Here is a 12,750-nt window from a genome sequence, read left to right on the forward strand (position 1 = left end):
CATCTACATTCACACATGAGGAGTTATTCAGCGAGGGGAATGCCAGAGGTGAAGTACTCTGGCAGTGAGCTAGATGATTTTGTAATAACTGAGAGGAAAGTGGAAGAGAAATTATTGAGGATAAACATAAAAAAGGCACGTGGGGTGGATGGGATCTATCCAGTTATATTAAAGGAGGTAGCAAAGGAAGTAAGCAAACCGTTAGCCATAATTATGAGAGCTTCTTTGGACTCGGGGAGGTACCCATAGACTGGAGATGTGCAAATGTGACCCCAATTCACAAAGGACGATCAAAGGCTGACAGAAGTAATTATAAACTTGTGAGTTTAACTTCTGTTCCAGAAAAATTAATGGAAGCACTGGTTAAAGAAGCACTGCAGGATCATCTAGACAAGACTTAAGTTATAGCTCGGACACAGCATGGTTTTGTTAAGGGAAAGTCTTGCCTGACCAATTTAATTGGATACTATGATGCAGTCACAAAAGAACTGGATACAGGGAATAACTTTGATATTATATATTTGGATCTTAGAAAGGCTTTTGATACTGTTGCACATGGAAGACTGCTGCACAAATTGGAGAAGTGTGGCATTGGAGACAAACTGCTGCTATGGATAAAGGGATGGTTGAGGGGGAGAAGACAGAGTGGTAATCAATGAACACTGCTCATCGTGGACTAATGTTATTAGTGGAGTCCCTCAGGTTTCACAGTGTTGGGTCCATTATTGTTTTCTGTATTTATAAATGATATTGATGATGGTATATCAAGCTTAATGCCCAAGTTTGCAGACAATACAAAGATTGGCAGGGTTGTTAAGGACACTACTGATGCTATGCTGCTGCAACAGGATCTGGAAAGGTTGAGCAGATGGGCTGAGAGGTGGCAAATAAAGTTTAACATTGACAAATGTAAAGTACTACATATGGGAAACAGCAACCCCAGAGCAACGTATCAACTCTGTAGTACTACACTGACAGTGGCAGAGAGTGAAAGGGACCTGGGGGTGGTTGTGCAGGCAGATATGAAGTTTTCTGAGCAGGGCAGACAAGCTGCAAGAGTAGCTCATGATGTCTTGTTAATGATATACAAGAATTTTTCTAGCAGGGATAAGGAGGTGATTATTCCCTTGTATAAGGCAATGGTCAGGCCACACCTTGAGTACTGTATACAGATCTGGAGGCCTCATTTCAAGAAGGATGTAGAGCTGCTGGAACGAGTTCTGAGAAGGGCAACAAGTTTAGTGAATGGAACAAAGGGTTGCTCTTACAAAGAAAGGATTAACTTTTGCAAATTACAGTGTCTGGAGACTAGGCATCGGCAAGGTAATCTGATAGAGGTGTATAAAGCCTTGAATGGTTTGAGCATGCTCAATGCCGATGGGATTCTTCCTCTTCTCAAATTAATCACCTGAGAGGGCATAAATTCTAATTGAGGAAAGACAGATATAGGATAGATGTGTGGAAATTTGCCTTTAGCCAGCAGGTAGTTGGAACAGATTTCCATCCCTTTTTGTGGAAGTTGATAGCCTAAATAAATTTAAAGCTCAGCTGTACAGGTATTTCGAATGAAAGGAGGGGTGAAATGGGAGTGGGGTTTTTTTTTTTTTTTTTTTGGCTGATGATGCATAAGCTTGCTTTCTTGCATCATATGCCTCTACTAATGCTAAAAGAGAAATTTCCTGATTGTTTCTTTATTATGCAATCTACAGAGGTTGAGTTTCATGCACCAGAAGGCCCATAAAGTTTTAGAGCACAGTTGCTGGATCCTTATAAGTCAGATTTTCGTACATTGTCACCCCTAAGAATTTAACTGAATGAGTGGCTGACAAAAAGATGCCCCACAATTGAGGGCTCCATTAAGGCTGGATTAAGGTCTGCTTGTGCTCGTGGTGAGAAGATGATATACGGCAATACACAGAATAGCACTGATAATTGGTACCGAAACCATTCCATGTTATGCGGAACCATGCTGATTAAGGTATAATTATATGGGTTTTAATTGAATGCATACCAGAGAAACAGTATATATACAAATTATAATAAATCTATAAACAATTTACACTTGATAGCCAATTAAAAGGATTTGAAATAAAATATATTAAAAAAATATAATTAGTGAAAAGGTAACATTATGAGAGATGGGGGGAAAAAAAAAAAAGCTTTATTGTTTATTTAGTTATTTCAATAATGAAGTCTGGTGAAGTCATCTCTTCTTTTTCTCGGTATACAAGTCTTTGTAGCATTGTATCCACCTTGTAAAATTTGCTGTATCTTGATTCAACATTTGGATCACCATTCATAATGGCCTCACAGGCCATGTCAACACCCAGAAAAACTTTCTCCAATTCTTCTATTGAAAATTCTTCGGCAACTGTCTGAACTTGCGATTCAAAGCCAGTGAAATCATTTTCCAAATGGAGCAAAACATGCTGCCAAACAGAATACATGTTGTTGGCAGTTATTTCTAGCCAAGGATGCAGATATATTTTTGATTGTATTTAAAGGGGTAAAAATAAATTATGAAATTAAAATATTGAAAAGCTATCAACATTGTCTCATCAGGATGGAATTAGGAATACTGAACACTGTTGCTCATTGATACTGACTGCCTGGGGGAAGCTATTAGCACATGTGAGACAATAGAATTATCACTGCAGCATATACAGTAAACCCTCGCTATTCGCAGAGGTTATGTTCCTGAGAAATGCCGCGAATACTGAGTTATGGCTCTCATAGTAATAAAGGCGTTCCATTCCAAAGTATGAAATATATAAGTAAAACTAGTCTAAAATTTTGTCTATGTATGTATTATATGTACCTTAATAATATGACTATGTACATAGACAGTACATAGTGAAATGCAAGCATATGGCATCAAAATGAAAATAAGAAACAATTTAATATTAATTGTAATATTTATTAGAAATTTCAACCAGTGCCTTTGCTAGCTAAAAAACTTATCCCACCAGTGCTATCACCAGTTTCGCTAAAGTGTTGATAAAGGAGTTTTGCCTTTTCACGAATGATTAGTAAACTTAACCGAATTTTATTTTGAGTTCGGTCTTCTCTCCACAGAATTAAAACTTTTTCCATTTTTTATAATTTAACATCACGAGTTACAGAGCAAATTTTTGAAGCAATTAGTGTGTTTTCACGGACACTACAGCGGATTTTTTCTTCCGATTTCTTGATTGATCGTACCATTGACTCATTGATTTTATAATGTTTTGCCACTGAGGACACACTTTCACCATTAGAAATTCTGTCTAATAACTCAATTTTATTCACTAATGTCATAACCTTCTTTGATATTTTCATATTTCCCTTGTTATTCGTAGCCATATTTTTGTATGGGTTAGAAAGAACTTGTCTACAATAAAGTCACTTTCTTCTGTTAACACGCTCAAAAAAAGTGTTTTACACTGCAAAATGGTAGTTATCACTTTTGTAAGCATATCAATTTATAAATTTATTCAATTTATAAGCATATAAATTAAAAGCAAACAACAAAACTTTCCATGACAAGCGATAACACATACTGAACAAGGATTAGCGAGAAACATCCATGCTCGTGATTTTGTCACCCCCCCACCCCCACCCACTGAGCGCTGTTTTGACTGGGAAAGATAATTTTAGCCATGCCCACGATTTTTTATGGTGTAAAATGTTAATGGCGCTTTAAAATTCACATTTTTTTAGGTTTCATTTTATATTAAATCAGCGACCGCGAATACAGATACTGCAAATAGCGGGGGTTTACTGTATATAGAGTACAAGTCTGGGCTATTGAATGAGTTTTAATATGTACAGTAAATTTTTGACTTACACTTAATTGAAAACCATGTTATAGTGAAACCCGTGCTAAGTGGGGTATTGCTGTACTTTGATTTTTTCAGTTTAGCTTTAGCCCGAAAAATGTGGCATATTTACAGCAGGAGGACAGCTATTTGTTGAGGGTAACAGAATTTCGATAGATCCTTTTCCGGGTCTGGTGAGGTGTTTGCAGGCTTGATAGATAGCTATGATATCACCAGCGTAGGCCATAAATGCAGGTATCTCATTCATTAGCAGTAGAAATGTCACCTAAAATAGCACTGCCGACAAACATCCACCTTGGGGTATGCCGACTTCCACCTGTTTGATGATGCAGCAATTCCCTTGCTGAAAGGTGAGAAATCTCTTGGTGAGCAGACGTCTGAAGAGCTTAGCGACATTACCTGTGAAACTATAGCAGTTCTCCAGGAGGCGCATGAGAGGATTATGTACTGAGTCAAAGGCAGCAAGAGCCTTGTTCCCAGGCCTGAAGGGTTTTCAAGTTTAGAGCCTACAGACATGTTATTGGTGATCTTTGTAAGCATGCATAGTGTGTGTGTGTGTATATGCGCGCGCGCGTGCGTGCGTGCGTGCTGAGGTTACTGGGAGTGGATCTGATTGGCAACCACTTTGAAAATGTACTTCCCTAAGCATTTGAGAAGAGGTGAAAAAATAGAAATTGGCCTGTAGTCAGTAGCCGAGTTGGGGTTTTGCACTTTTGGAACTGGAACGACTCCCTGTTGTACAGCTCCGTCAGTTCCTCGCTGATGAAGTAGGAGGCAATTTTTAGATAAAAGGCAGGAATAGAGTCACTTCCCACTGTTTTCTTATTAACCAGGGTGTTGATGGCCTTGATTAGCTCCTCTTCGCATAGCGACACTTAAGTCGTAGTGGGTACTGTTCCAGAGAAAGTCTGTTGCTTCACTGTGATTACTCCATTATTAGATTTGGTTGGTTGGTTGGTTGGTTGAGTTTTATTGGCACATAAGCAACTAAGGCTATAATGCGCCAAAACCTGGTCATAAAAAATTAAAACTTTCAGTGGCCTAATGAATTAGGTCAATAAGTCAAGGTATAAAAACAAGAATAAAATGTAAAAGACAAATATCAATAAACAAGAAACAATTTTTTAAATATCAGTAAAAAGCTTTACTGATTTCAAAAAGCTAAAAATAGCAAACACATTGTCATTGTCGGATAAAATCTGACTGAGTGTATACGGCTCAGTCAGATGATTAAAAGCAGTAAAACGGATATTGCTAAAATCTGAACAATCAATTAAAATGTGTCTGATTGATAAAATTGTGCCACAGGACTCACACATAGGAGGATCATCAGCCCTCAGCAAAAACGAATGAGTCAAATGACTATGTCCTATGCGGGTCTGGGCAAGAACAACTTCCTCCTTACGATTCCTGCGCAGGCTAGACTGACACGGTTCAATTACAGGCTTTATACGATATAATTTATTTGTAGTCTGTCTATTCCACGAATCCTGCCATTGGGAGTATATCCTCTGGTGTATTATTTGCCTGTTGTCTGTATAGGGGACTGACAGGCAGCGATTATTACTGGGAATTGCTGGTTTGGCTGCAGTGTCAGCCAAATCATTTCCCCCCCATTATTAGAGCTCCTAGGTAAGTGAAGTTTAATACTTATTCTGTTGTTTGGTTATTGATCATTAGATGAATACTTTACTGGATTCTACTTATTTTCACAACCTTGGTTTTGTTGAAGTTTGTGTGCATGTTGTATTTGATGCATGATGAGATGAGGCTATTTTATGGCTTTTAACAGTGTGGTCAGGTTTTCTGCCACAGCTACTATGCTATCTGCATATTTTATGTGGTTTATGTTGGTTCCATCGACTGTTATTCCAGGCTGATCCTCTATTCTTTCATATTTTCTAGGAAGATATTGAAAAAGGTAGGAGCAACAGCAAGCACCTCTGCATTACCCCTTTGATGATGGCGATTTCATCAGATTTTATAATCCTTAGCTTTACTAATGCATTATGTCAGCATTAGAAAGTTTAGCATGGCAGTGTAAATACTATTATCTGCTAAGGTTGTTGCTAAATTATTTCTGTTCAAAGTGTAAAAGGCCTGTTTGTAATTTTAAGAAGCATTTTTTCTGTTCATGCTCCATGTTCTAAAAATCATGGAAAACAAGATCTCTTCATGTCATTTCTTTAACCTGTTTTATATAATTCTAATAATTATTTTGTAGGCAGGTTGAGGAGGCAGACATAGTAGTTTGGGCACAGTTGTTGATCTCCTTTCTTATAGATGGGAATTAGAAAGATTCCTTTTTCCATCTGGTATCTGATTTTTTTTCTATGACAAGGTTAAAAAGTTGGGTGTCTGCTCCTCACCCCGTTTCCACAGTTCTACGGGTAATGCATCTGTGTCGGGGGGCCTTATTGTCCATCTAATGTACTGCCACATAAGTGTCCTTGGAGAGGATTTTCTGTAGTTCATCCTGCTTCTTACAAGCGGAAACAAGACAATATTCTATAAACAGTTGAGGATCTAGGTGAAATGGGCTGTCCATGCTTCTCGAATCTTCTCTATATTCCCTGTTACATTTCCTGAGCAGTCCCTAATGGTGTGTGGATGAAGATAAAAGTTCTTGAGATTTCTTTGATTATTTGTTGTATTTTTCTACTGTCATGGCAGTGGTCAGCTTTATTACATTCATTCACCTTCCTGTGCAGCTAATTGATCATAGCCTTTTGGCATTTTCTGTCTATTAGGTTTTTGAGTCATGTGTATTCTCTCTTCTTTTTTGCTGAGCTCACTTGTGCCAAGTTTAATCTTGACTTTCCTCCCATCAACTCGGGAGTTATCCATTTGTTGCTTATTCTTCTCTAAACCCTAATACTTGTTTGGCTGTTTCCTCCACCACTTTTTAGCCCTCCAACCAGACGGTGTTCACTGTCTGCATAAAGCTGGGGTTTAGTCTCTTTTAAATTTATTCTGAATTGGCATCTGTAATTCCACTGCTCTCTTCCAAACCAGCCCAAACACTTGCCTCAATAGGTCAAGATCAATCCATTTACCGTCCAATGCACAAACACATAACCAATTTTTCCTCCTCCTCATTTTTTCCTGCTGCTGCTCTCTGGAACAACCTTCCTTTACATGTATTTCTCAAAAATTACAATGTACAGAAATTCAACTCTACTGTCAACAACTACCTTCTGTCATCTTAATCTTTAACCCATGCACAGTACTGAGAACTACAGTTTTAATACCATTTGTATTTGGGACTTTCATTTAAAAAAAAATTGAAAAGTGCTATGAATGGGAAGGAGTTGGAAAATTGAAATTGCCAATATTGCCAATTTCAATTGACACCATAGCCAATGAGAGAAGTTTTCAATTTTGAAACTTCGAGTGAAGATCTCATAGTAAATCTTTTGCAATAAGTAGAAGAAAACAAAGATTTGTTCTACCTATTGCAAAAAAGGAAATCAAAAAATATCTATATATAAAAATGGGTCCACTGTAACACAGAAAACTAAATCCGAATATTTTTAGTCTTTACCTTATTGATTCATCAGACTCTTCACCATCAAGTATTTTACATCTAAACTTTTGCGCAATTTCCTTAGAGAAAGTCAGCACTGGGACTCTGCAACTCTTTTGTATTATTAACAGAGCCTTCAAAACCTGTTATTTCTGTACTAAGATAAATGCTCTAAGCAACTGTTAAGAGACATTACAGTTATGTGACCTGTTAGATTTTACAACATCTTATTCATAATATCACATGAAAGCCATATCATACAATAATAAAATTTGAAGTTTAAAATCAATTAAATGATTTTCTAAGCATTGTGCTTCATGCCTAATACAAGGACCCCCATGAATCAACTCAAACACTTTTTCTTTTCTTTTTTTTTTTTTGTTTGATAATATATAGCTTTTACACTGTCATGTTCAACTACTAGAATACTAGAGAATCCTAACCGCACATACACCTAACAACTCTTTACCTATAAGACTGAAGGGATATTTCAATGCAGTAGTTGAAATCAAATCAGAATGAATGTTTTCCTGCATTTGATTTGAATTATGGAGAAACTTTCTACTTGGTCTGAATACTGAGCATCGAGTTGGCAGCAGTAAGGGCAGGACTTTTGTTCAACTTAGAAGCAAATACTATTATCCACAGTTCTGCCTAAGTTACTAATATCTATTTAAATTGTGTGACATCACCAGAATAGTCAATCCGCTACACATTTAAAAACCCAAGGCCAAGGCAAAATAATAAAACTCTTTATAAAGTTTTATTATAATAAAGCTCTTTATTATAATCAGGTTGTCTTTAAGGCTATTACAAAAAAAATAAAAATAAAACTAATTACCACAAAAGAAGTTAATGTTACAGTAAGGTTATTCAAGGCAAGGTTTTGTATTACTACTTGGATACACAAGATTCCAAAATTATCAAGATACCCGAGATAACAAATAAAATAAGAACAGAAAAAAAATGGCACTCACCATCAATAGTGCAAGCAAGTGATCACTTACTAAAGAGGAAGCATCCCCCCACCATAGTAAAGTATGACTGCCACTTCTAAAGAAAAGACCAAAGACACGGAACTCACAAGCTCCGCCTCTTCAAACGGACAGCAGCACTTGTGACCTCCAAAAAGAACTGTATTTATTTGCACCTTTGCATCTGGTTTTGAATTATTTCTTGGCTGTATCAACAATCAAATTTACATATTTTTTTTGTTGCATTTACTTATTTAATGTGTAGAGCACATGTATATATGCTTCTTGTTAGGCAGCTCCTGAATTCCTAATCAACCCACCATCTATAGAGGTCAGTAAGTAGCAAGGGCTTTCTTTATGATTTGAGTTTTCTCATTATGAAAAATATGAAAATTATTGCAAAATATCACAACTAAATTTAATACATACTTAGAGTTAATTACTCAATTTTTTTATTATTTAGAAAATAGCCTCTCAAAAAAGGATAGTGTATTAAAGCTGCCATCGTCTAACCTTGATCTAATTTTAGTGCAAATAGTACCTGCATTAGAAAATGCTCGTTTTGATTCAGGGTTAGCTGGACAAACTGTCAATCCATTGAAAACTTTTTTTCGGAAATTTTCCTTTCAGTTTTTGCTCTGTGAAGTAATTTATTTCCTTTATCTCTATGTCTTTTCTACTTATCATTTTATTTACATTAGTGTGATCAACATCTAAGCTGGTTTTATGTTTAATGAATAAATTCAATTTCTCTTTCATCATTAAAAGTGTATTTGTAGAGTCTGTAGTTGGATCAGTTGCTATGGATGAATTGGAAGTTGATGATGTTGTTCTGAGTGAGTAGCTAACAACATGATCTTCCTTTAATTCTTTATCATTGTCAGATATGTGCTTGAATAGTTCTACAATTTCATTCAACAGTATACTTTTACTTACTATTGAAAATTCCATACTTATCCCCCTGGTTTAATATTTCTGGGTTATGTAAAAAGCGTAAAATATCAGAGTAAATGGTATGTCTTTCTTTCACTCGCAAGATAATTTCTTGCTTTAGTTCATTACTTAAAAAGAAATTTTGCTTGGATAGTTCATCTAACATGAATTCTATTGTTATATCTGCAAAGTAGAAAGTCATGTTTTCAAAACACAATAATTCTACTGCTATTTTTTCCTGCATTTGATTACAGCCTTTATGGGCTGTAATGTATATACAGCCTGTAATGTCATTACAGCCTATATTTTTTCCTGCATTTGATTACAGCCTTTCCTGACATTACAGCTTTTATAGGCTGTAATGTCAATACAGTCAGTCCTCTTATAGCACAATAGTCATGTTCCTAGAAACTCTCGTGCAATATAAACAACAGGCCCTATGGGAAAAATAGGGTTAAGTGCTGATCACCCAAGATTGAACACACATTTGTAACCAAAACATTACCAAACACAATAAATAAGCGTAATAAAATACTTATGTATTTTATTACGACTATTACGTAATAAAATATTGCTAATGCTTTTGCTTCTATCATAAGTAAACTTGTTTTTTGCTTGATTTTCTATCCAAACAGATGACAGCCGTTCCATCTCTTCCAATTCTTTGTGTCTTAATCTAATGGATTTTAATTACACTTTGAATTGTTTCTGCTATGAAAGTTTTTATTTTCTCTGCATTCGTTGTAATTCTCGGCATTGCCTCATTTAGGTCTGTAGCACGTGCAGTATCACATGGTCTTTCATTTCGCTCAAAGTGTTTCACAATTTCATATTTTTTTCTCTATTGTGTGATTATGATATGAATGTTTTACATTCATATCATAATCACCATCAATAAAATGTTCTTGCGTCACTTCTAAGCTATCGAACTCATTTGCAAAGATTTCTGAATCTACATCCTCGTTATCAGGCTCAGAATCTATTTGTTCCTCCCTCTCTTGAGAATCGCTTTTGTTGTAAAGCATTTTCACTACTGCCAACTGAATTCCATGAGCCATACACAATTGGTTGTTCGCATTAATAATTTTTGTAACTTTCTTCATTAATGCATCCCCATCAGTTATTACAGGAACAATATTGTTGAAATTAACATTAAATCCATTTAATTTTATTTCTAACGATTCAACACAGTTTTCAGCACACAGAGATCGATATATAAATGCGCATCAAACTGAGATTCCAAACTTTATCACTTGCACGCAGAATAACGTTCATAAAGCGACAGCTTTTTAGTGATGTCCATCCATCACATTACACTGAATGATTTTCCGCAAAATTTGCGCTCTGCTATTTCTTTTTCTACCTCTTCATGAATTTTCTGTGCATATTCCTTGACAACATTTTTAATCAAGTTTGGTGACTTTGGAATATTTATGTAACCATTTACAGAGACAAGAGTCTTTTCGAATCTTCAGATGTACAAAATTTTGAGAATGGAAATCTATCTAGTGCAGTCATACGTGATATTACAGCCAGTAGGGAGTCATCATGCATTTTCTTGAAAAAAGTAGTAATTTTTTATGCGATTCAATGGATGTAGTTGTACTAGCTTTACCTTCAATTGTTTCTTCTGCTTTTTGTTTCAATAAATTGATGTTATGATGTCGCTGGTGGTGATTATGCAGTCCACTTGTACTCCCACCTACTGCTCTGATAGTTTTTGAGCACTGCATACAGACACCTGCATCTCTTCCTTCTGTGCGATTGAAGTAATGCCATGGTGAATTTTTATTCATCATTAAAAATAAAAATGTTTTTTATTTTACTTATCAGTTAAGCAAATTATTTTTATGGATAAAACAAAAACTTGTCCTAATGCAACTCTACCTAGAGTTGCATTAGGAACTGGCACATTTGTGTGAGGCACGCTTGCACCATTGTTGCTTCCAGGAATAACTTTGATAAGTTTATTATTACTTGTGTTGGGTAGTACGCAACCGAGTCCCTCAGAAATAACAGAGTATAGGAAACGATTACTCATTTGGATGTAACGCTGAAATTTTTGTAACTAAATACCGGTAAAAAAGTAAAGAATTACCGGTAATTTTATCGAGGCATGTTTTCCACCATTTACTGGTAAACTGGTAATGCAATCCCTGGTTTGGATCACATAGGGAAATCCATTGACATCTGGCTGGATAGAAGTCAGTGGCAGAAATATGATTCTTTTTGGAAATCACATGCACTTGTCATTTCCTATCTTTGGAAATCTTTTATTTAGAACTGGCACTTATACTTTAGTGGTGTGGGGTGTATCTCCGTGGGCAGGTCATGTGCTTGTTGTTTGTCTTTTCTTATTTTATGACTATATATATTTTAATACTGAGGTGTCATGGTAAATAAGTGACAATATAGCACACTGCCTCAAACAACCTTAATTGCAGCATTATCCCTCTTTTTTTGTGATAATTAGTGTTTTTCTTTTTATAATGGTCATATAACTCTCCTGCAGAAATGAGAACTGAAACTAGGCCTTAAAGCAATCAAAGCTAATACATCAGCCACAAGAAACAGGTTAAGAAAAATGATAAAAATGCGATTTTTGGCAGAAAAATATGATAAACCAAAACAACAGCTGCTCACATCTCTGATTTGTGAGCGTGTGAGTGAGGAGGGGGCAGGAGAAAGGAATTTCATTCAGACCCATTGCATATAACAGTATACTTGGCAAAATATAATTTGTGATATATTCCAAAATCCACCACAGTCAAAGAAATCCTTTCTTTATGTTGAAGATCACTCAGAGGAGAACGGGGAGGGGGAACTTAATGAATGACCATAACAGTGAACATGATATTAACAGTATTACATCTAAAGTTGTTTTCGAAAGCTAGAAGTGAAAAGAAAATTTTTTGAAATTGATAATATAATCAGTTACCATTTGTGAGATTTACAAAAATGTTTGAGATATTTCTATCCCCTCATATAAACTACAAATATCCTCCCACTGAAAATATTTTTAGAGTCTACTACAATGAGAAAAGTTTCCAGCTAGTCATCACAGTTCTGCAATGCTTTTTTTCAATCCTCCTGAAAATTAGAAATATTAACACTGTCTTCTTTGCATGCACAGCTTAGAATATACTGATATAGTATATTGGCATGCAGAACCATAGTCTTCTCAAAAAAATAACTAACCTGTGGGCTGAAAGATGATGTATTTGTAACAGTCAACATATTAGTATTTGTTGTCAGTGCTTCTGGGTCAGGAGGTGGTGAAGTATCATCATGTACAGCATGACTTCTTACCAGCAGTTTAACACGATGATGTGAAGACTAAAAATTATAAAATTTCTATCTTGAAAAGTGATTGTATGTTTATAAATGGTTGCATGCAAGATATAAATATTTCAAATATCAAATGACTGCAGGAAGTTGTGTGTGTTAAACAGTTACTTATAAAAATTTACTTTTTATAAATAACTTATTCTTAAAATTT

At 35.6% G+C, this 12,750-nt stretch overlaps 1 protein-coding gene across 10 annotated transcripts in view; it reads right to left on the minus strand.

Annotated features, from left to right (window-relative positions):
* enc (R3H domain containing protein encore) overlaps positions 1-12,750 on the minus strand; it is a 702,629-nt gene that overhangs the window by 440,475 nt on the left and 249,404 nt on the right. For 9 of the 10 annotated variants that reach the window (XM_090373011.1, XM_090373031.1, XM_090373022.1 and 6 more), the window contains one exon: positions 12,450-12,587. The exons of the other annotated variant lie outside the window; for it this stretch is intronic. In XM_090373011.1, the coding sequence (XP_090229137.1) occupies positions 12,450-12,587 (138 nt within the window). The remainder of the gene's footprint in view (positions 1-12,449; positions 12,588-12,750) is intronic. 10 annotated transcript variants of the gene reach the window in all.

This window comes from Mastigoproctus giganteus, chromosome 1, assembly GCF_048544385.1.
Source record: "Mastigoproctus giganteus isolate SK-2022 chromosome 1, ASM4854438v1, whole genome shotgun sequence".
NCBI lineage: Eukaryota > Metazoa > Arthropoda > Arachnida > Uropygi > Thelyphonidae > Mastigoproctus > Mastigoproctus giganteus.